This window comes from Anguilla anguilla, chromosome 1, assembly GCF_013347855.1.
Source record: "Anguilla anguilla isolate fAngAng1 chromosome 1, fAngAng1.pri, whole genome shotgun sequence".
NCBI lineage: Eukaryota > Metazoa > Chordata > Actinopteri > Anguilliformes > Anguillidae > Anguilla > Anguilla anguilla.
The window spans coordinates 53417647-53442890 of record NC_049201.1 but is presented as its reverse complement, the minus strand read 5'-3'; the positions used below and the strand labels follow the sequence as shown (position 1 = coordinate 53442890).

At 41.7% G+C, this 25244-nt stretch overlaps 1 protein-coding gene and 1 long non-coding RNA gene across 3 annotated transcripts; one reads left to right on the top strand and one right to left on the bottom strand.

Moving 5' to 3' along the window:
* Nucleotides 1–1540: 1540 nt before the first annotated feature.
* Nucleotides 1541–22117, bottom strand: LOC118230855 (protein SOGA3-like). Of its 2 annotated transcripts, none has more exons than XM_035424276.1 (10): nt 21985–22117; nt 16292–17080; nt 15799–16023; nt 14143–14301; nt 11069–11140; nt 9068–10243; nt 6930–7245; nt 3786–3835; nt 3055–3174; nt 1541–1676 (listed from the first exon to the last, which is right to left on the bottom strand). In XM_035424276.1, exons 2-7 carry the CDS (start codon nt 17027–17029, stop codon nt 7135–7137), a joined length of 2481 nt encoding a protein of 826 aa, XP_035280167.1. In that variant the 5' UTR covers nt 17030–17080; nt 21985–22117; the 3' UTR covers nt 1541–1676; nt 3055–3174; nt 3786–3835; nt 6930–7134. The 2 variants fall into 2 exon arrangements, with proteins under 2 accessions (XP_035280167.1, XP_035280159.1); XM_035424268.1 differs by lacking the exon at nt 21985–22117 and adding an exon at nt 18202–18294.
* Nucleotides 19587–24309, top strand: LOC118230885. Its single transcript, XR_004765939.1, has 2 exons — nt 19587–19806; nt 21462–24309. It is a non-coding gene; the product is annotated as an uncharacterized LOC118230885 (long non-coding RNA).
* Nucleotides 24310–25244: the final 935 nt, after the last annotated feature.

Genomic DNA, 25244 nt, shown 5'->3' with positions numbered 1-25244 from the left:
AAGTCCTTTACAACTGTGGGGTAGCAGTAACTGTGCTAGACCCACTGGAGTTTTGCGGGTTCTTGGATAGTGCACTGCTGTGTTGCCTCAGAGTCAAGTGTTTTTTTATCCAGCTACTCCAGGAAGAACAGCTGAATAAATGACTTAGTGAAGGATAATGCTTTTACATTGAACTGTCATTGTTTTATCCTGAGTAAACTAGTAACCTCTACTGACCTCAAGAACACATGCTGCTGCATGTTTGTGAACAATACTGCTGTGACAGGCAATTTTTTTTTTATGAGAGAAAAAAAGCTGAATAGTGAAGATTTGAACCTGATACTGTATAATAAAACATACAAAAAAAGTGATTACACATTTTAACAAGTTATATGGTGTGCTTTCAGTAGTATTTCTTTTCTTTGCGAGTTATCAGGCATTCCTATCAGGCCATCAGTGCAATTGGGCTGAAATGGTCAGGATGGCTGAAAGTGCTGCAGCCTGTTTCTTCACTCAGATACTTGGTAACAATCTCCATTTTCTGAGATTTCTCTGATTCCTCTGATCCCAAAAAGGCTTTGAAGGTCTGTGCAGGCCTGGCCTGTTGTGCTCAGACCTTTCTGCTCTGAGCACGCAATGGAGATCCCCAAGACACTGAAAGCTGCACACAAATCCCCCTCTGCCCCTCCACAACCACAACCCTCACCTGTGGGCCTCACCCCTGATCCATAAGAACATCCACCATGCCCACTGACTGCCGCAAAACTGTTAGCTGTATTAGGGCAGACAGGCGGGAAATGGTATGCGAATCCTCTGAGTCACAAAAAGGCTTTGGCACAAGCCCTACTACAGTGCTTCCACTCAAAACAGTCTGGATCACATATTTATAAGGGGGCTAATTTAGTGTCACTGCACAAAAATAAGAATGGGATTTGAGAATGTGTAACTAAACAATTGGATCCAGGTTTGAAGCGGAGTTGTTCACTTTTAAAGGGGGAGGCTGGGGGGGGGGGGGCTAAGGCAGAGAGAGTACAAAAGCAGAGATTAATTTAAAAGCTCAAGAGCTTGAAAACAAGATCACCATTAACACAGAATTACATTTCAAGTATAAAGCATGAAACTTTGTATGGGTTTGTATTTCTGTGCTCTGCCCACCCTGACACTTGAAGCTAATCCTCTGGATGCAGAGTGGAGACCTGTGGTTTTATTTAAACCTAATTCCATGATTAGTTCTTCTGTGCAGTGATACTGTATCCTAATCAAGGCATAGCATTATACGGGCACCCTGCCCTCATGTCTTCACACACACTGAAAGAGTGTCAGGTTGATCTCTCCTTATTTATAAATATAAAACCACAGACAAGCTGTCTGCATCCTGGGGGCTACAATGTCAGCAGGTCACATTGGGATAGGTTATTTGAATGTACAGTATTTACACTACGGTAGATAAGATCACTAACCCACACACATTATGGCATGTCGCGTGCATACAGTGGGGGGGGGGGGGGGGTATCTTGCATAAAGCTTACCTGCGCGATACGGCATTTCAGTTCTGCTCGTTCTAAGTCCCATGCGCACCGATCCTTTGTGTACTGCAGCTGCAGATCGTTCCGCTTTGTCTCTTCTTTCTTTACCTCCAGGTGAACGTCCTCCAAAACGGATTTCAGATCCAACAGAATCCTTCTATTTTCCCCTCCCTGAAAATTAAATTCAGTGCAAAATGAAATATGACTATCCACGGTAACATTTTCTATTTCCATATTTAGACTGGACAATACATTGATAATTGACTGTGATGTGCATGCTTGATTTGCATAATTTTAGTTTCCATTAGTTTGAAATTACTTGTATGTCAGCAACTTGTCTCAAAAGTAGTTCTTTTTCCATCATCCATTCATCTTTATCCTGTACATGGCGTTTCTTTAAGTCTTCGAATTTCTTTTTTAGCCGAGTGTTTTGAGTCTGCAGCTCGTGCAGGGTGGCTTGCTGTCGAGCCCCCGCCTCCGATGTCACTCCAAGTCCAGGTAGCGGCTGTTCGTAAAACGGACCGATTGAGGCTGGGGACGACAGAGTCCTGATCGGACTACGGCTTTTCCCTCTGCCCCTCTCATTTTCAAACCTGGTCGAGCACGGGACAAATTCCCAGCCCTGTGCTTTACTCACATACCTTCCACTTCCTTGCAACCCTGACCCATTTCCAAACGCATTCCACATTTTTCAACTGGATGCACTCACTCCAAATAATAGCTTCTATCGATCGGTGTTTCGCCGCACTTCTCATTTGACACATTGGAATTACCCCAAGCCGGTAGTTTCCCCTGCACTTCGTTCTCTCGTTGAAGCCGCCGCTGCGCTTTTAGCAGCGGGCACATTTGTCCCCCCCATGCCACCGCGACACAAGGTCAGCCCGTCATGTTGGGGTGCAATTGGTTCTATCGCTTCGCGCACATGATTCACAATTCACTGTCTAAATCCATGGAATAACACAGGTAATGATGAAGCTTTGCATTAGCCGTTTTTCAGCACAGGCGACAAGTGCCCACCGTTCAATTTGGAGGGACAATTATTATGCCCTGGACTAAAGACGACACCTAGTAACTACCCCCAGTCCAAGGTACCCAAAAATACATCAAGTGATGTAAGAGACGTGAGAGTATTTTTACTCTCTGTAACTGTGCACCATATCTCGTCGTTAAAACCTCTCAACTCGGAAAGTAAACACAGAACATCAAATGATGTGTTGGTTGAATGCATCTCGATGGTAGCACATAGCTGCATGCGCAAAAAATGTTCTCACACTGGAGACTAAATGCTGAGTGATCTAACCCAGACAGTGCAATAAAGCTTAAACCAGTCTCGCTATACTTCATTACATCTATGTTAATACCAGGTTAATACGCACATCAGATGTTATATAAGAGGCCAGAACTACATGCATGTCGTTTCTCCCGCTTTGAATTAGAACAAATTTCATGCATTTACTTTTAGTCTATTGTATCGCGCAAGATAGAGAGATATTGCATATCAATATGGTACAAAAACGAGGCCGCCGTTTAGAGCAAACAGTGGTCTTACCTGTAGTTTGCTATGTCCAGTCTTCAGGATAGCCTAATTAAGCGTCACTGGTAATGGCTAATATCGCTGCTAAACGTGGTAACTCCGACATGAATAACAGGGTCCCTGAAGCGCCTCTCACTGGAAAAGAAAACGGAAAAATGTTTTTCACTGCAGAACCCTTCCTTGAAAATTCAAACCACGCACTCTAGTGTTGTGAAAACTGCGTGTTCGTATCACATCTGCAACTAGTTTTAATGTGACGGAAACCCACCAGAAGTAGGCTACGTTAGAAGCGACCATGTCCCGCCCCTGCTCTTGGAGTAATTCATAATTTCGGGTAAACAACTCAAGGTCCAGAACATTTTTAGGTTTCATAGTGAGACCGAGTATTAAGCAGTTGCCACGGCAGCTGAGATCAAGTATCATAATGTCAAATACATTCCAGTTTATTTCAGGTCGGTGCAGTTGTTGTCATTGTGTGCCTGTTGCATGGTCTTGCGTTTACAGAGAGAAACTGTACATTTTATGTATAGTATAGAATAGAATATATAATAATATAGATTACATAAACTACATCGAGATATATAATAGTCAGATACATACTGTATAGGCTACATATACACATACACATTACACAGAATGCTCATTCGAAAGCAATCAATGCCAAACATTATAACATGACAATAGTGATTAACATAATTAGTATAACCACATTAAAGGAATACTATATTATTTATAATTTTTCTTACCTTTTTGTGTACAGCCTCAAAGTTCTAGTGTATAAGCAAGCCTCTTAAAACTATTCAAATAAAGAAAGAAAATGAATAAATGAGTAAACAGTTTCAAATGTACCATTACCCAAAAGCATCTGACAGAGACCTCACCATAGCTATTTTCACCTTTGTTAATAACACAAACTTGTGTCAGGAGATGTCACCAAGAATGATCACATGGCAAGGGTTACTGTGAACATGCTGGAATTGGCAATGGTAGTTACCATTGGTTCTGAGGACTGCAGAGAATTTCATTTTTGCCAGATTTCACTTATTTGCATCAAGAACCATCATTTGATTCCCATAATCCCTTGGTTAAACAATGGTACATTAAGTTAACCACCTCTTTGACAGAAATGCACTATATGATCAAAAGTATCTAGACACCCCTTGGTCTGCAGCCGTTTTTCATTGGGCTAGGCCCCTTAGTTCCAATGAAGGCAAATCATAATGCTGCAGCATATAATCACATTCTAGAAGATTTTTAAAATTCATTCTAGAAGTGGTTTTGTCAAGAACGGTGTGGAACAACTTGCCTGGCCTGCACAGAGCCTTGACCTCAACCCCATCCAAAACTTTTGGAATCAATTGGAAAGCCAACTGCGAGCCAGGCCTAATCGCCCAATCAGCGCTCGACCTCACTAATGCTCTTCTGGCTGAATGGCGGCAAAATACTGCAGCCATGCTCCAACATCTTGTATAAAGCCTTCCCAGAAGAGTTGAGGTTGTTATAGCACCAGGAATATAACGGGTGGACCAACTCCATATTAATGCCCATAATTTTGGATGAGATGTTGGATGTCAGGTGTCCACATACATTTTGGCCATGTAGTGTAATTCATCAAAAATTCTTTGATGTTACTCTGGAAAATTAGAAAGTAACAATTTCCCGTGATAGAAAACAGAATGTTTACCAAAAACTCCAAATGTCTACACTATGAAAAAATAGGAAATACATTCAAGCAATTGGGCCAGCTATTTACAGTTATCAGATTAGCTTCTCAGTTCAGTCTCCTGCTCTCACCAATCATAGCCTGACTTGTGTCTTCCAACGTTATAATAAGTTATTATTTAAAATACCAATACATTTAACAGGGGACTGAAAATTCACTGCCAGAGATTAGCAGAACACACTGTCTCTAGAATGCAGTCAGGTACAACTTAAAAAAATAAGTGGGGCATGTCCTGCTTTCTTAAAGCCAGAAACATGAGTTAAATATGTGTCGACTTAAAAAAGCTGGATAAGTCCATTTTTTTCAAATACAGCTTGACAGCTTTCTCTGTGTCCTCCCTATTCATTAATAGCTTGGCTGGGTTTCCATTGTTTGGTTTCCCCTTGGCGAGGGTATTGAGTCAGCCCCTTAGTATGGTATTCTGCCAGTCAAGGGAGAGTAACACATAGCTCATCTTCAATGGACCTGTAGTTCAGGCAGCTAAAAAGATGACATATCATCTGTATCCCTGTACAGTTTGGCATCAGGTGTCCTTTCCTGAGGAGGTGAAATGATACTCTCACCTATGATTGACTCCATTACGTGGCCACTGTACGGAGTTATATCAAGTTAATATTTTGACTCAAATTACTCTTTTCTGTCTCGAAACAGTCTCAAAATTATTTTTAACAATCCACAGGAATACAAGCACATCATCTTAAACCTCTCTGAACTTCAGTCCTGCAACACAGGACCCCAAATCCAACCCTGTGTGCTTAAGGAGGTAGGCTTGTAACCAGGATGTATGGGATTTGACTCTCAGGTAATGTACCGCTGTTGTAGTCTTGACAAAGGAATTTCAGATGAAATTTAACAATGAGAGTTCCACACAGATTATATCTCAGACCATTCATATCAATAGCAGCTTTAGAACTCAAGTTACAGCCAAAATTATAGCACTTATGGTTTATAGCATTTATTTATGTATTTGCTTGCTTGCTTGATTTATGTTCATTACTTTTATAATGAAAAATAATTAGTACTAAGAGCATTGTGTCAAGTATTTGTGCATGTAATATGTAATTTCATTCACTTATGCAGTTGCTCAATCTGACAAAGTGTAGCTTGTATTTCCTCAGTACATGTCTAATTGTATAAATAAATAAGGAAGATTAAGTCACCTTGGATGAGGGCAGCAGTGTAAAAAAATCATATAATTAATAGATTCTTAGATATTAGGGGTAATGCATTATTTGAAGTGGGTCTTCATACCACCTCTATTATCTCTATATAATGGCACATACATACACATACAAAAACACAACTAAATTATAACAGCCGACACAATGTTACGAAACAAGCATTTTGACGCTCAAGACGTATCATATCACATCATATAAAAAGGATTTGTCATGAGCTGGTTATAAAATTCATGCATGCTTATGACAGTGTTTATGAATCAGTGTGTAGCCCTTACAAAGGTATTATTTATGCTTCATTAAGTATGCACCTGATTCAAAAAGGACCAGTCTTTATATCATATTAAGAACTTAAATGAATACACTTTGGTGTACTTGACAAATACCTGCACTAAGTACTAAGACTGATATCAGAGTAATGGATGTTGATATCATGAATTTAAGTGATTTTTTTTTCTCTTTGTGGGGCTGTTCAAGTGCTGCACCATCCTTCAACAGTTCATCCTTCAGGAGCCCCCTGTATTACATGAGTGAAGTCAGCAATCCTTCCTATTTTCCACTCTACAGTCTCCAGATAAGCCGTTCCAGCAGCTCTGCTGGACTGTGTCTGTTGCAAGCAGAATGCAGGTATCCAACTGACCATAGGGGCTGGCAGGCAGGCAGGCCTGTATATAAAAGGGGGGGGGGGGGGTTCAGGAGCTGCGGGAGGGGCTCAAATTCAATTCTGTATAGGGTCCCCAAAAGGCTGGGGGTGGCCCTGGAGGCAGGGATTCCTTGCCAACTGCCCCCCCCCCCCACCCCCACCCCTCAGTAAGCAATACTATGGCCAGTTACGTGTCACCCTCTAGGACAACTGAGCAGACAGGACATTCAGGACTTGCATCACTGCACTACACACATGCTTTAGCCATCTAGAAGCCACTCAGTGTATAGTTTTTGTTGCATCATGCTTTATTTCTGAATAAGACTTTTTTCATCTGTTTACTTACCTATAGATGTAGAGTGTATCAAAGTAGTAAAGGTTTGTGGTCTCCAGCGTTTGCTGCAAGCGCGTGTTTGTTGTATAACTGCAGTCCATGCATTAAAAGGTGAGTTTCCCGTGCTTCCTGTGACCTTGGTGACATGTTTTCAAAATCAACAAAAGCAAAGTAACAAAAGACAGGACTATGCTAAAACAAAGGAAATGGGGACTTTTTACAGGACAAAGAAAAGGGTGAAAAGGAAAACCAGTTTAAAGATGGTGGCATAGGAGAGTGAGGAGAACAACACGAGAATGAGAATAAGCAAAATAATAGGTTGAAACATCTGGGTGGATAAATACAAAACATAAAATGAGCATTAAAAGGTAGGGTGTAGAGGGAGGAGACAGAATTGAAGAGATAGTGTAAGTATAAAATGGACGACTTGTTCAGATATAATTCACACTGTAGCTCTTCCTGCAGATAATATGTATCAGATGCATTCTCCTGCACATTATTAAATTCCTAGCCATATTAATATACTGTATTACCATTTATTAAAGCTCAGGTTTGAGTAGACAGCAAGAACTACCATAAAAGTTAGCAGTATCCATTTCAGCCTGTATATTCATGAACCATCTCCAATGTAGAGTCATAACAAAGCCGTAAATTGAGGGATTTGTTTAACTCAGTTTCAGTCAAAAAAGAATATGCTGGGATTTGCTGTTTCATTGTTAGATATGAAGTTATTGCTCAAGATATCTATTCAAAATCAAGAAACAAATGCACTTACACTATGTCAATATAGTACATTATTTCACGAACATATAGCAGATGAGATGCATTCCACATTTTTCATAAATCAAATTAGGTGGATACCACTCTTTTGTTCTCTCTTAATCTATATCTCTGGTGTACAGTGGTATAAATCATCACAGTAGAAGAAAGCAGTATGCACAAAACTTATCAGTCACAGCATGGAGATTTTCTGGCAGAAGGCAGAGCAGACCAGAGATTGCTCTTCTTTATAACTCCCTACCCCCCCCCCCCACACACACACCAGTTACACAAACAATGATACTCTTGACCTCAAAAAATATTCCCAAATCACATGAGACTGTTCTTATTAAATTATCATATTATCATGACACAAAATCACGACTTGTATTTCAGTAGCTACTGCCATCCCATTCCTTGGAGGGAACAAAAGTCCCAAATCAAATCTCTCAGATCATATGATGGCAATGTAGTTATGGCGAGACAAACATTTCATCTGTTGTAACATAATTTTAAAACATTAGAGCCTTCTAAAGCTTGCTGGGGCTAGAGAGCACAACCTCATTTCCAACAATACTGAATTGTTGATTCAAAACTTTAGTCGGGTTGAATAATTGTAATAGCAATGTGTCAGGCCCAAAGTAAAACACAAAACACGGACTGAGTGATGTACCTAGACACCTAGTCCTGTTTGCAATAAAAGAGAGCTCTGCCGTTCCTCTGCAGCACTGCAGGAGCCAGGTTTTGACTGTAAATACTGAGGTGACCTAGCTCTGACAGGCTGAGGCACAACTGCACTTATCTGCCTGAGCACCGTACATCATCTTTGCTGCCTGGCTCTGCAGGTACATTCAAGATTGACAGACATACTGCCTGGCTCTGTATCCACATTTTAAATACACAGACAGACTTCCTGGCTCTGTATCCACATTATAAATGCACAGACAAGACTGTCTGACTTTTTCTCTGCTTTATAAAGACACAGACAAGCTGCCTGGCTTTGCTTCTACTTTGTAAATGCACAGACTGCCTGGCTTTTTATTCACATTACACATTATAAATGCACAGACAAACTGCCTGGCTCTATCTAAATTATAAATTTACAGAGAGACTGCCTGGTTCTTTTTATCTGAATTATAAATGCACAGACAGACTGTCTGGCTTTTTACCTGCATTATAAATGTACAGACATAAGTCTGGCTTTGCAACCATACAAATACAGAGATTGTTTGACTGATAAATATTATAAATACACATACAGATTATCTGGCTTTGATGCCATATAGTCTTACAGTCTGGCACTGTAGACATAATGTACATTCACATGCACACACATATGCTATCATTTCCACACATAAAATATAAAGACACACACTCACACATACACTTACAGACAAAGGTTCTTCCTTGTCCCCGTCCTCGGCCTTTGGCACCTCCAGCCGATCGATAAAGCTCTGAAGATCCTTCCGGAAGGCCTTCATCTGGGCGTTGATACGGTACAGCAGCTCGTGCTCCCGGATACGGCTGCCATCGTCTTCCTCGTCCATCCGGCCAAACAGGTCGCCATTGGCCACGTAGACGCGGGCCTCGGCGATGATGGTGCTGGTGTCGGCGATCAGCCGGTCGATGGTCCGGCTCAAACGCTCCGCCTCCGCGCGGATGTCAATCACCTGCTGCCGGTCCCGAAAGCCGCGGGTCAGGAAGCGGCCCTCCGGGGAGTACAGGGAGCGCGTGGGGGTGAGGCAGCGCACGTTGCGCACCTCCTCGGGGTCGCTCTCCCCGCCGATGGGGCCCTCGCGCTTGCGGTGCGGCGGGCGCGAGTCGTCCTCGCTCTCCCGCCGGCCGCCATCGCTCTCGGCGTCGCTGTCGCGGTCGCGCGGGCTCCCGCGGATGCCCAGGTGCGAGGCCAGGTCGTAGCGCTGCATGTTGGACATGAGCACGCGGTTCTCGTACTGCAGCTGCATCACCTTGCCGCTCAGCTCGTTGATCTGCAGCCGCGCGGCCTTCAGCTCCTCCTGCAGCGCCTCCGTCTTGCCACTGTCGGCGCTGTGGCGGCTGCTCTCGTGCGAGCCGGCCTTGTACTTGAGCTTGTTGAGCTCGCCGGTCACCCTCTTGTTCTGGTCCTCCAGGTCGGACAGGCTCCGCCGGAGCAGCTCCGCCTCGTCCTCCACCAGCTGCAGCTGCTGCCGGAGATCGGAGATGGACTCGCTCTGCTCGCGGCAGGCGGGGCCCGCCGCGCCCCCCAGCTCCTCCCCCCGAAGGTCCTCCAGCTCCGCCTTCAGGCCCCGGTTCTCCACCTCCAGCTCCACGATCTTGCGGCCCAGAATGTTGGCTTCCTCCTCCACCAGGCGCAGGCGCAGCTTGAGCTCGGACTCGCGGGTGGTGGGGGGCCCGCTGGCCTCGCCCTTGGGCAGGGGGCTGTCCAGGTCCCCGTAGAAGGAGCGGTACTTCTGCAGCTCGTGCTCCAGACGGTCCTTCTCCTTGTCGATCTTCGCCATCTTCTTCCTCATCAGGGTAGCCTCCTCTTTGATGAATGCCAACTGACATTTCAGGTCCTCGTTCTCCTCCTGCAGGTGGAGAAAGGGGCATTAGGCGGAAGCCAATTTATATTTTTTACTGAAGATTAAAAAAACCACAAGACCACAACAACCACAATATGCATGCCATATTGCTGAATGTACAAAAACTGGGTTAAGAGATCATAACTCAACTCATAACGTAACTTAAATCAAAAACCACTCTGAGGTAACAGTTTGAATGATTAGATTTTATTGAAGTGTATTAGATTAGATTACTTTATTGTCCTCATGGGACAATACCCAAAGATGCCTATTGTTGTCCATTCATATTGTATATGTCCAATAAGGAACAGAAAACATCTCATGAGGTCATCAAGTCAAAAATATTGGTTTCCTTTTATTCAAATCATTACACTCGTCTGCACAATTTATCCTGGATCAGGAATTGAGGATTTCCTGAGTGTATCCATGTGTGTGTGTGTATGTGTATAAATAAGAAAGTATGTGTGTGTGTGTGTGTGTGCAAGCGCTTGTGTGCCAGAAAATTTGTGCTTCTGTGCAAGTTAGGGTTACCAGATTTAGAATGTGTCCAATCCAGACAACATGCACAGCTGGAAGCTTAAGAATGAGGTGAGGAGCTGTCGGAACGGATCACAGAGCAAGGGGTTGTTGACAAGCAAATTCATTACAAGATAATGGTCATTTTTTTCAATGACCAAACACTATATTGTCCAGTAGGAACCACAAAGCGGCCCTGTGGAAATAATATGAGAACCGGACATTCAGGTCAAAAACTGGGCATATCGTAACCCTAGTGCGTGTGCGTGTGGGTGTGTGTTTCTGTATGTGTATGTAAATTCAAATTTCCTTTACCTCGGTTGGAGTCTGCGGAGTCTTCTTCTCTGACTTCTGTACGTCTTTGCTTCCCCTCCGTTTCAGTGACAGCTGAGGAGGGCAGGGTATAAAAGAAGCACATTAGGTTTCCTCTGGTCTAACGTTGTACAACCACTAATTTGTTCTGTAGTCTATTTGAGTCTGAGTGAGATAGACTGCTCCACACTCACATACTGTGCCATCAACTTTTGCACTGAAAGTGTGAGAAGGGCTGGTTTGTGGTGCAGGCAACAGAAATTGAAGGTATGCTTTAAATGGTACAAGTATCGACACTCTCAGAAATAAAGGTACAGCAGAAGTACATTTTTGTTCTTTAAGAAAGGAATTTCCCGAATGTACCCTGAAAGTACAATAATGTACGATTTGGGGTACTAAGTACCTCATATAAAAAAGGCACAAATTAATTATGTATTGCTGGCAAGGGCATAATTTTAGTGAATGAGATTGAGAAATGCTACCAGGCATTTGCAACATAGTGTCATATTAGGACATTGCATTACATGCACAGATCATTTTATTTTCATTTACAGTTCAGGCCATATAAAATTGGTATCCATCTTGACAGTTGTATCTAAAGCAGCACCTTTTCCAAAGTGAAATCAGCCCTACCCAATACTAGCTTTTGCACTTTAATGGCCAGCTCTCAATAGCTGACCGTCTCAGATCTCTCATAGATGGCAGCATGATGTCCATTAGCCCTGTGCAACTAAGGCATATTTACCACTTCGCTCCACACAAACCTAGCAATCAATGTGTTCTGATGATGGGGCCAACGGTAAAAACAAGGCCGTTCCCGTTCAGCTTGCACAGAACACGGTGATGCAGCAGAACTGACTGATGTTCAACACTGGACAGGTCTTGAGAAGTGGCATGATTGGTCTGCCCACAAATGCACAGAGAGAATTGATAGGGTTGACATGCTTCTGTTGAGTGCTCTTTCTCTCTATCTCTCTCTCTTACTCTATCTCTGTTAATTTCTGTTTTTGGAAAAAATGTTTTACACTGGGAGTAGAATCACAATGGCATAACTGAAAATATAATTAGCTAAATAGCCCAACCCTGTCCACCTAAATGAATGTGCAGTGAGTATTCTGATGCAAAATGGCTGCCAAGCATCATAGTATGTGCAAGTGGGTGCTACATATTGGTGATTGTTGATGTGGGATTATTGCTAATATTATTATACTTTTTCATATTTATTGTATGAGGTGCCTATTGCACAATTGCTGAAATCACTGAAATTACATTTCATATACCACATCATGAGTCTCAGTCTATCATTATTGTTTTAGAATGTGACTACTGTTGCTTATAGAGTTTTGAACGTGCAGGACATACAAAATGGCTGAGCTGCCATTGCTGCCAGGTTACCTTCATTCAACTTGCCTCTTCTGTTGTTTGTTGGGGACAGGCCAGACATAGCCTCATTCCCAGTTAGCAGACCTACCATTTCCTGTTCCTGTCAAACATTTGCCTTTAACCTGGCTCCTGTGTTCAAACCGCCATTGGGGACTCTTTCATCCTCTGCTCTCTAACTGCTCATTCTGAGAAGCACCACCTGAGCTGGGGTTCATTTTGATGAAAAATGGCCCTCATGGATCACCCTGGAGGGTGCTGTGCATTGGTGGTATTTGAGGTGAAGTTCTCCCATTTGTTAGAAAGTGCATTAAGATTATGTGATGAACAGTGCTATATAAAATCAATACATTATTTTTTCATTGGTTGTTGGCAGTCCTCCTCATCAGCTTTTCTCATGGTATGGCACCCAACACTCTCAGAAATAGGTACATTGGAGGTACATTTTTATTCTTTAATGAACACACTTCCCAAACAAATCCTGAAAGTACAATAATGTTCTATTTGGGTACTAATAAATGCATTTTACTAGCAAAAAATGTATTAATTAATGATGTATTTCTGGCTAGGGGTACAATTTTATGTACTTATAGGGTACCACATCAGTGGCAAGCATTTGTACTTTTTCTTGGCACTTTCTGTACTTTATATCTGAGAGTGAACATATAACAAGATGCCCCAAATGACATTTTTGGTAACACTTTCCATAAATGGCTCTAACACCTTCATAAGCATAATATAGCAATTTCATAAACATGCATAATTAAGTTAAGTACTACATTAACACCCATAATTATTTCTGCCAATAACTGAAAATATGGTGTGCTATGTCACATCTGCAAATACAGCAAGTGCACAGACATTCACACACACAAACACGCCATATATCTATTTGTAGTTATTGAGAAAGAAACTAGCAAAAGACTGATCTGCAATTCTTGTGGTAAGTACTTTCAAAAAGGCATGTTTTCGTAGCTGAAAGGCACCTGAAAAACATACTAAATTTATACAAAAACCTTGATCTGTGACCTCCAAAAGCATGCATCTTTTCAGCATTATTCATTGCCAAAGTAGAAAACTTTCAACATTTATTATCAGGGCTACATTGTGGAAAGAATCACACTGTGCATTGTGAACATAACTACTGTGTCAAAGAGCAGAATTTAACACAGTGGAACAATCTCTCCCATCCCACACTGCATCCCTCCTCTGTCCAGCTGTACTTTTAATGTGTGTGTGGGGAAGGGGGGGCTTGAGGGGGAGGGGAAGAGAAGTTGGACTGACTCCTCACAGTTTGGCTTTAAGCACTGTGATATCAGGCCTCATTTTTAAAGACCTTTTCCTGCCAATTCAGCCTGACTCAAGGAGAAATTGGGAGTTGTATAAAACCCAGAAAAAATAATGAATGCCTTTTTCTCACGCTATTACCAATCCAAGATTAATAATAGTGTTGCTGATGATGTACCTGATGTTTTTCTCTATTTTTATTTTAATTTTTACATTTTTTAATAGTCTTGCTTTGACTTCAAACAGTAATACTGTAAGCTAATTGAAGGGTTTTTTCATGTCCATTTAATCACTTCTTAATAGTTAACACTTCTCTGAAGAGTTGGACAGTAACTCAGATCAGGCCCCCAAGGACCAAGGTGCTCCCAGCTGCATAGATGACCCCTGTCTGGGCACGGGGGTGTCCTCACCTCCTTGTTCTTCTCCAGCTCGTTCTGCAGGGCCTGCTTGGTCACTTCCACCTCGATCAGCTGCTGCCTCAGCTTCTCATTTTCATCTTCAGTCTTTGTGCGCTTCTCCTCCACGTTCTCCAGCTCATGGTGCAGTCGCACAGACACATCCTTCGCCACCTGGGGGAGACACAGAGCGCTCAGTCCTCCCCTGTACCACGCCATTGTATTGAAAAAAGGATTATGCAACGGATTATATTGGGGGAAAAAAGAATTCACACAAACTCCAAATGTCCAAGAGTTTCACAGCCAAGTCATTCCCCTGACCCCTCACATATAATTACATCAAAGCCACCCTTAAAAAACTCAACATCAATTTAAAAATACTTCTGCAATCCTATAAATCGGTTTATCCTTCATCCATCCTACCTTTCTGACCTCAGTACGTCCTTTGTCCATCCTACCTTTCCAACCTCCTGTACCCATACCCCCCCCCCACAGCAGGCAGTGCAGACCCTCTTCAGCTTTTTAGCTGTCCATCTTATTCTCTCAGCGTTTCTCTCACCTTTGGCAGCAGGGCCTGTCTAGGGATGATGCTAAGCCATGGGATGCCCTGCCCTAGCACATCAAAGACTCTGCTATAGACTAGTCATTTAAAACACAACACTGTACCGAAAACTGCCCTATAAAAAGACCTACAAGGCCTATATAGCATTTTGCTGGAACGGCCATACTTTGGTGAAAAATACCTATGAAATAGTATTATAATGAAAAACACAATACAACAGCAGGATAATGAAATCTACTACAGAATTATCATAAGAATGGCTTCTATGGTGCAATATCGATCTATAATACAATATTAAATTCAAGGGACTATATTATTATATCCAGAAACACTATATTGCAGTATACTTACAGTATATACTTAATAAAGATAAAAAGAGCTTGCACTACAACAATTCAATGTAAAAGGCCTCCTGTACAACATATCTTGTATATATTACTATAATGGAATGGGCATTTCTAAAATAATATAATGAGACTGGACTAAACTATTGCATATGCTGAAATATACCTATGCCATATTGTTACCAAGGCCAGTATAACAATATTTTTTTATGAGCAGGATACAGTATTATTAAAATGATGATATATGCCTATATTAAAGAGTGCAGCAGCTTTGCTGCTGCCCTGATAAACCACTTCTTAACCTTTTCTTCTTTAAGTCTATTTTCCAGGTCCAGAATAAAGGAAAACTGAACACACATCCAGCTCCAGAGTTCTCCATGATGTCACATATTACGTGGCAGCTCTGTAAATACCGACAACATCTTGGGGTTTGGTGGTTTAAAGGCTTTGGCCGTCACAAAGAAATCACTCATGTTACAACACACATGTATAGCCTACATTGTGACCCATTGCTATGGCTAGTGTATTTTAAATCATTTTGACTTGTAGACTGTTTTCATGTGATATAGTGGTGAAACTAGGCTACTAGTAACAGGCACAAAAAATGTTAGGTTGTTAAGTAGGCCTATGTTTACCATTATCATTGGTGTTCATATTCTATTGCAGTACAATTTAACAACGTAGCAATCTATTATTGGTGATAATAACGATTTTTTCCACTCGACAGCACATCCTGCCCCGCCCCGCCCAGGATGACCACAGTACCTTCAAGTCTTGCTCCAGGCTCCGCAACAGCTCACCGTCGATCTCGCCGGTCTGAGCATACCGCAGCCGCTTCCTCTCCGCCTTCCGCAAGCGGTACTGCAGGATCCGACAGTTTTTGTTGGCCCGCTCCAGCTCGCGTCGCATGTCCTGCAGTTGGCAAGCGTCTTCTTCATAGAAAGTGTCTCGCATTTCATCCATTTCCGTCCGCATCTCCTCGATTTCGGTCTGATAACAATAAGCACACATAAAGGTTCCACTATGCCAACAATGAAAGTGAAATTGATCGGCGGGTATCTTAAACAAATTAGCAACCTCTGGCCTGAAGACTAGCACAGCATTAGCCTACAAACAAAAGCACATTCTGCACAGTCATTTTTCATTTTGAGCCCATGCCGCTACACCTTATGAAATTGTCAATCAATCTGTGTAGCGTACTACTATTTTGCTGTATCGCGTAACATAAAATGCTTCTCCATATAAGATAAAAAGCTACCTTGAGATCCTCATTTTCCTCCAGCAGCCTTTCTATTTCGTCATGTAGGCTCTGGTCTTGCCGAGTCACAGGCTCCGTGGTTATACTCTCGGGGGACAGCTCCGGCTCTGGCTCTGGGTCCGGGTCCGTAGTCGGGGCGCTTGGCGTCTTCGTGTGCATCTTTCCGCTCTTCTTCAAGCTCTTGTTTAAGTGAAACTGGATTAATTCAGACTGCAGGCATCCTTCTTTCCAAAAGCCAGGCCCACAGCCTACGGAAGCCTTGCCGCTCTGTTTGCTGCAGCCCGCTGTCGCTTCCCCTCCTTTCGGATTTTTCGCTTTTCCCTTGGAGGATTTCGACGCGCTACCTGGCTGATCGGAAACAACGCGACTGCTCTCGCCTTTAAAGCAGGATATATCCGTACAGCGGAAGTCGGCTGAAGGACTGTTTCGTTCCTCGGTTTTCTTGCCTGCCTCCGCCCTGCACGTATTGAGAGCACTGGTTTCAGCACCGCCCGGATGGACAGCTGCCGCGCCTTTTGGAGGTTGTCTGTCCTTGCCGCTGGCTGCCGACGCCGGAGAATTACCTCGACTGTTCCTCCCTCCGTGTTTGGATGTGATAGACTTTGACACCGAGCCGGCTTTCGAGGCCGATTTGGACGCAGTGTCTCGGGATCTGCCTGGAGAAGAATTCCTGTGCTGCTTTCTGCTGCTATTGTCTGCCAATGGAGGGTCGGCAGCGCCGCTTGCGGCAGGGTTCATGGTGTCATCTGCGAACACAGAGTGCTCTCCAGTCGTCCATCCCCTGCAACCCTGAATCAAAGACAGTCCCGGTAATGAAATAATTTCTGACAAGAGGAAATAAACGAGATTTGGGCTGACATAAATGCACCCAAATCCCCTATCATATAAAAACAAGAAAATTTGGAAAGTACCATTAGTGACTGCGTTTTCATTTGACGGGACAGCCTAATATATCAGAACTGCTGAACACTTTCTGACACAAACACAAAAAAGTTTATAGCCTACAAGCCACGCCCACAGAAAACAACCAAAACGTGACAATGATGTAGCCTAGTTGACCGATTTATCGAATTTGAATATAACCAAATGAAAGGGGTTCGTCTGCTTCGGAATACAAAATAATAGGCTACAACTATACAACTTAGTTGGAGCCTTTGCAATGAGGTAGCCTACGTATTTGCCGAGGGTGCACAAGGAGTTGACACCCCGCACCCCACCCCACCCCACCCCACCCAACGCCCACCCCGGGCCGTTCAGTGCAGTTATGAACTAGATTATCCAATTAGCGGTGCAGGTGGACAATGCTACGAATAGCAGAATCATCTAATTTTAGGAAAGGGAAATTTTAAAGGAAAGTCTTTTGAATCGTTTGTTGTCTAAAACCTTGTTAAGGCTTTAACTCCCCTTCGGGAGCTCTTCTGCGGCGAAGCCCCTCAGCTCTCTCACACATTCGGTGACTCACTGCTAGAAGGACACCAGGAACTGGAAAGGCGAAAATTGATGGCCAACCGATTGTGACTACTTTTACCATGACTTCACAAATGAACCAGAGCCTGCATGCTGCAGTGTATAAACCGTATAAATCGAAATCTCTATCTAGGCTGTGCCAATAATAGTCATACTTTCTTGGAACCAAATATACCCAGCGTTCACGTGATACCCGCCGTGCTACCCTGATTCATTTAAGGCGAGCTTTCTTTGGAGACAAGAAAGCATTTGAATAAAATCATGTATGGAATTCTACACATTGTAACGTTTGCGTTAACTACCCTTCATCCTAAAGAGGAAAAGTATTCCACAGAATTTGTACACGCTTGGTTTATAACGTAAGTTTGTGTTCTCTGTAGTTTTCATCGCGCCAACATTGTTATTAGTTTTAAATGTTCTGAAATAAAATATGTGTTCCTTACCGTGAACGCAAACCTAGTTTTAATCCGATAGAGATGTAGAGGGCGAGAGATGCTGACATGAGGCGCCAGACACTGCAAAGACCACCAGCAAAAAAAAAATTGTTTCAATATTCATGACGTGACGTCGACATCGGGCGGACCGGAGGGGGAGGGGAAGGGGTAAAACTAGGAAGTGAACCATAGAGGTTTGCAATCATTAAATCATCTCGTCGTTATTGCATTTAACGCTGAATTGTCCAAACAAAAAAATTACGAGTACGTTGAATGTGTATATCAATTAGAACATTTCAAATTACGCGATTGAAAACTTGCTAAAACATAAAACAGCTAGCACAGTTCAGCCTGAGCTCAGCATGCAGTGTTCCCACCGCCCCACCCAGCACGTGCTGGCATGATGGAGTTGTCGCACAGCATGTCATTGTTTCTGGTCACTAGTACACAGACTAGCTCCTTCTCGTGCTGTGATTTCGCCGTTACACAGTTAAAAGTTTTTTTTTTTTTTTTTTTTTTTTTACTTAATAATTGGTAGGTGTCAATATCAGTGCATGTTTACATGCAAATGTAAGAATATGTTGTGCATGTTATTCTTACAGCAAATGTCACTGTGTTAGGTGTCATCACCTCATTGAAATGCAATCCACTTTGGAAATGTTTCCAAAGTGTTTTTCTTGTTTTAAATCTTGTGACATGCCACTTTAAAATTGTGAGCATGTACAAAAAGTAAAATGTTCAGTGGTAATTATACTCCGGAGTACATTTGAATCTTACAGAGTACATTTGTAAAAAATATTAAAATAAAGGACCAATTTTGAAATTCACCTACACTTCAACCTAAAGACTATTTCTGTAATAAGATCCAGTCCCAGTACCTTTGCCCAACTGACAGACCTGACTCATCATGGGTTGCGCGTTTCCCAAGCCCCATGACGGTGCAAATCAATACAGCATATGTTGCTACTGGGAACTCATTCAGGAGCTGTTCCAAAGGTTGCAGTAAACTGCTGAAGTCACACTGGGGTTTCATCAGTGGTAAACACTATCATTCAAACCAAACCTGAGCAACAAAAGTGTTTTTCCTTTTCTGGTCTGGATTTCTACACTATTTTTTGACTTACTTTTACAAGTCCTTGGAAATACTGTGGTCATTGTAATTATTCAATACTGTCAATACCTAGATAGCTAAATAGCTTTATATAGATCCACAGGGTTATTCTATAAACAAATTTTAATATGATTGTTCACTTAGTAAAATCGCTTTCGAAACCTTTGATATTCTTTTGAAATTGTGGCTGCTGAGTTTTGAAATTACCACCAGGTGACATTTAATTTGAGTGATTTTGATGTGGATCATAGTGATAATTATGAAAATGTGAATGAGCTGGCGGCCAACAGCTTTTGGGGGGAGTACAAGTGCCAGCTTCAGGGCTTTAGTACTACAGCCTGTCATCCCATCTCTGACAGTTGTGGCTGCATAAGACAGTCACCTCACTCTTTTGAGGCACGCTACTGGCCTGCTGTTATTTCCCTACAGACAAGCCACCAATAAGAAGGAGGCAGAATGATGACATAACCTCAGCACATGGACACCACCGAACAGAAGTTCAGGTAATCCGGTATCAGTCCTAATGGCTCTCTTAGCCCCCCTCATTGTGTCTATAGACAATGCTCAGTCGGAGTCATAGAAGTACTTAATTCTCTCCACTCACTCAGATCTACCTCTGACCCTTTGACTTAGCATATTGTTAAAGACACTGCAAGAAATTTGGACACTAATAAACCTCAAATATAAACCAACTTGCAGATAACAAGTGAAAAAATAGGCCTGCTTTTGTAAACAAATATGTCAAGAACAAACAGACCTACAGAGTTAAACATAACAGAGAGCTGCCTGACCTCCTCTTTTCTGTAGCCATGTAAATAAGATCCAGAAAGTGATCTGGTGCCTTAACTGTGTTCTGACTGAGTTCAGTGTTGATTGAGTTTGATTGAGGGTGGTGGTGGAGGTCCTAGTGGTGTCTTGACAGACATGGAACTCAGCAACATAGCTGCAAAAATTGGAGCCCTTACACATATGGGAATGTAGGGAAGGCTAATAATTTCTCAATTATGTAACTGAATATCGCATGCAATGCTGGGATTTATGGCGATGGCATTAAGCCTGGAGAGCCATGGGGTCAAAGATTGTGCGACACACTGGGGAAATTAAATTTCCAATGACAGAAACCCTAGGGTTCCATTATTGTATGACAATGACCTACATTTTGATCATTTTTATAGCCTTCCCTAATACTGTAGCAATTATTAATATTGAGGTGGAGCATGAAGCAGGCTGTTTTACGTGGGTGTGGGTATGGGTGTGTGTGTATGTGAAAGAGAGAGAGAGAGAGAGAGAGAGAGATGAGAGAGGGCTGGTAAGAAAAGATCCTCCTTTCCAAGATTTCCAACACCCACCCACCTCCCTCTGTTGAGGTAAAACTGAGACAGATTATCAATTGGTGATAACTTTTTCAAAATACCGTAAAGATTGTCTTTCCATCTCCTCTGGAAAGCATATCTGACCTGAATATGATGTTCAGTAAGAACTCAACTATGGCTCTGGTGCCATTTGACCTGGGGGAGGTTCTGTTTTATGTAGTCAAATCCTGTTTTGGAGCTCAAAGTGTTACATTTTTCTCTGCTTGCCAAATAAAATCCTACCATTTCAGTTATGCTTTTAGTTTGCAACAGTTTCCAACAGACAGGAAAGAGGGATTGCATTACTGTGGTGTCTGTTGAGAACCAAAGACAAGAAACCGTTTCATAGAACAAGGGCTGAAGCTCCAAAACCCCTAGAGGGAGGGGTAGTATTTCTGCTGCACAATAAGCAGTCTTATCTCACTCCACTCTACCAGACCAGGGTGGCATTGTAACATTTGTGTAACACAGCTGTAGCATTGCCTGGAATGTGAGATGTTAGGTCTGACAATTTTGTGTCAGGGAGACTTCTCACTCAATTCAATATGAATGGCGTTCTCTGCATTCTCTGGATTGTTCTTTCTGTGATTCAACTTCAATGTTGTGAGAATCTGTCTGTTTCTCTCTCAATATGTGATTGAGAGTGTAATACAAGAGCTTAGAGTCTAGATGGCAGTGATAGCCCTTGAACAAGAACTATGGAGCATAGTCTAGTCTCAATAGTTACCTGATCTGCTGGGGCTCAGAATGTTTTGGTGCCCCTAATTTTAAGGGAAATGCCTTTCTTTCTCTTCTCTTACTAACAGGCTACGGCTGTACCAGTGAATGAAGATTATGTAAGCTGAACCCTTCAACCAGAGAGATGAGATAAGAAAGACCTAGACTGTATCTCCTACAGTCCAGTGGAGGAGTAAATTATGAAATACACAGTAAAATGTCCAGAGCTAATTTAACTCTAACATAGTACATATGAGTCCAATGGGGACCTTATGTACTCTGCAAGAGTCGAGTTAAAACTAATCATTTTACAGCGTGGAGCAGAGGAGGTTGCTAGACTGTAGTGGGCTTAACAAGGGGCCTGAGGAGAATTTGAAAGACCATTAGGCCACTCCCATTCTCCCATCCGATACATCTGGATTACATCACCAGATTGTTTGTTCAGACTAATTAAGTTTTTGACATTGACTCCCTAAAATCTGTTATAACTCACCATAGTCTGAAAAAACACCCACTCAAATATCCCCATAGTGAGGAAAACACCCACTCATACTTATCAGCAACAGAAACACACTCAGTATTACAGTAGGAAAATATCCCCTCAGAACTCACCAACCAGTTCTCTCATTCAAAAACCTCCAGTCTTCCACCCCTGGATTCTCACTCAGCAATATAGGTGTGTCCTGCTGAAATGGTCCTGTGTTCTATTTTTAACCATCACCTCGTTTTCATGAAACTATTGATTTTCAGACACTTGGATAGGCGGAGGAACACCAAGCCAGGGATCAAATTTCAGTGGGGGCACTGCTGCACTTAGATACTGTGTACCGTTACCACGGAAACCTTTGTCTCAGTTGCAGCTTCTTATGAAGAGAGGACAAAAGCCCCCTGATTTGCCCACTGAGAGTTCAGCTGTCAGGGATGGAGAGAGAGAGGGGGGCGGGGAATGGTGGGAGGAGAGAGGGAAGGGAAGAGGGCAAGCACTTCCCAGGGTCATATATACAAAGAAAAAAATGCCTGACAGCTGGCTAGGTTGCAAGTAATTGCCTGCAGAGAAAGAGAAGGTGAGAATATTTGAAATGGAGGGTGTGATGCAGATAGAGCGAGAGAATGAAGGAGAGAGAGGCAACAGAAATGGGAATGAATTAGAAGGTAAAAAAACAATGCTAAAGAAGGGAGAGAGGAAGAATGTATTATACAGGACGGGTAAAGCTCAATGAGTGCCATGAAGTAGTCGCAGCAGATACGTCACCAGATTTATTTGCTCAACCGAACCTCACATTGTCATGAAACTTTTCACATTTTAGCAAGGAGTCTTCATATACCCAGAATTTAATTTGCTATTTCATGAAATTTTTCAGTTCTATACCTTGGCCTGTTCAGACACTAGCCCTGCCCACTCATTGTATCCATGGTACCCAGTAGGAGATCTGTGTGTGTTCTACCATCAGCCTCTGGTCCAGTCTTGTGCTCACTCTTTATATGCTAAACTACATTTAGCCTATACAAGGAAGACAGCAAACTGAGGATTCAAAATCATTTGGAATTCAGTGGAGAAGCTCCAGAGAACTAAAATAAGTTTTTTCTATGATGAAATATCTGAGAATGTAGTTTACATATTTCCTTTCACTGTATTTTCTCAGTTTTGAAGGTTTTCTAGGTGAGCTGTGGGGTCCAAAATCAATCTGAAATATTCCAGTATATTGCTTTATCATATTTAAAGCTAAAGCTGAGGCACAGAATATATAATTTCCAAACTGTTCTGTATAATATCTACTTTCAAACAACACCAACCCACTGCAGCATAGGCCTATTCTATGCAATAAACTTACCCTATTACTACAGGAATGGTAAGAGGTTGGTTGGATGTTTGATATTGACACTGTTCTTTTGTAAAACCAGTTCATCAGTGAATAGGCCAGTCAAAGATGATGGGCGGATCAAGGATTTGAAGAGATTTTAAAAATAGTACTTCTGTTTTAATGTATGTTTATGATTAACTGAGACAGTTTTTATGTTCATAGGAGGACATTAAGTATTGTCCATGTGTAGCTCTGTTAAATAATCACTTAATTGCAGCCTGTCGTGGATGTTAGATTAGTATTTCAAACAACCATTTTACTGAGATGGTTATCATCTGACAACCATTTTAATGAGATGGACATCCTCTGACACAACCATTTTGCTGAGATGACATCTTCTGACACAACCATTTTATAGAGATTGGCATCCTCTGTTGGTAACTTTATGTGGGCTTTGCTATCAGAAGGTTTGGGAACCCTTTGCCCCTGACCACCTTGATATATTTTGCAATTCATTACTTATCTGCACAAACAGTTTAACAGCCCATAATTCCAATATGAAAGATCTTATTTTTACAAACAAATATATTTTTTCCCAAGTTACCTTCAGATAAGCAATGTTATATTCTGCCGTTACATTCCAGCTGCAGACCTGACTGATCGAAACACTGCCTGGAGATGATTATTGCACCATGAAGTCATATTCAGTTTTTCAGTTTCAGATTATTTTGCATAGCCACATCTAGGTCTGTAGAATGTGTCTTGAAGTGATTTATGATTATGAAATACTGTGATGCAGGATTTAGTGTTAGGTTTAAGTTCAGTCTACAGTACTGGTGATGACCACAAGAAGGAGATAATGTTCCAACAATACTTGTGTCTTTGACTAAGTATGAGCTGAATGAATATCTCACAGGAAACAGAATGTGATGCAGTAATAACATACCAACACATTTAGTTCTACGAAAATAAATTTTTGAAACAGTATAAGCAGTACTTGCAGACCTATATGTAATGATACAAAAGTATTTTCTATCTCTCTTGTGAATATAAATAAGAAATGTCAATGGGTTCACTGAGATGGAATGGAGAATATTCCTACCAATCCAAGTTCTTCAGTAAATTATCCATAATACCTTTCTCTTTTTGTAGAAAGTCAACCACTTTTTGTAGCAGTGAATCCTTACCAGAGCACAAGGAAACGTGAAAATTGCGATGTCCAAATGTGTTTCAAGCATTTTCAAATATTTCCCTGAAATACAATTGTAATCTTCAAGTATTTTCCCCAAAAAACATTTCAAATATAATTTCAAGTACCCATATAAAATTATTACTGTATATAACATTATTGTTCTACATATTTATGATACAACAGAATGAAAATAATTTTATGAATGCTGTATTGCCGCTTATTCCATATGATGTCACTGATTTCAATTTTCAAAAACATCTAAAGATGCAAATTTCAATACAATAAATTTCAATTCAATGAAGTAAAATACTGGCTTTCAAACATTTGCAATCAATAGTTCTGAATGTATTTCCAAATACATCTGCATTCAAATACTATGTGCTTATTTAGCCACGTGTGTTTGTTTACTTGTAGGTGGGACTGTTTGAAAGGAGTTCAGTGGGGAGATGGGGTGGAGGGTCGCTCCCGACCACACCCATACAATCCTGTGTTTTTTTCAAAACTGATTTTATCCCGGATTTGAAACGTGTGTTATTATAGTCATTGACATTACTTTGAATAGATATTTAGTAGATGTTTAGTGTATACATCCCTCTGTGATAATTCAGGATTATTTCACCTATTTTTAGCCACTTTACAATTACTTTAACTTACCATTAAATATACGTTCGGTTAATTACATAAATGCTTGTTTTATCTCCATGCAAGAACTAGTACAAAATGGCCTGTATCACTCAGAAGGGTGCTACACATGGTGGTAGCTGAGGTGAGGTTACATAGAAAAACCACATTGAGATCCCAAAATAAGTTATGTAACTATAATTCGTTTTTATTCTATTAAGTTGTTATTACTTTTATTTTTAAAATTTTAGCTTCTT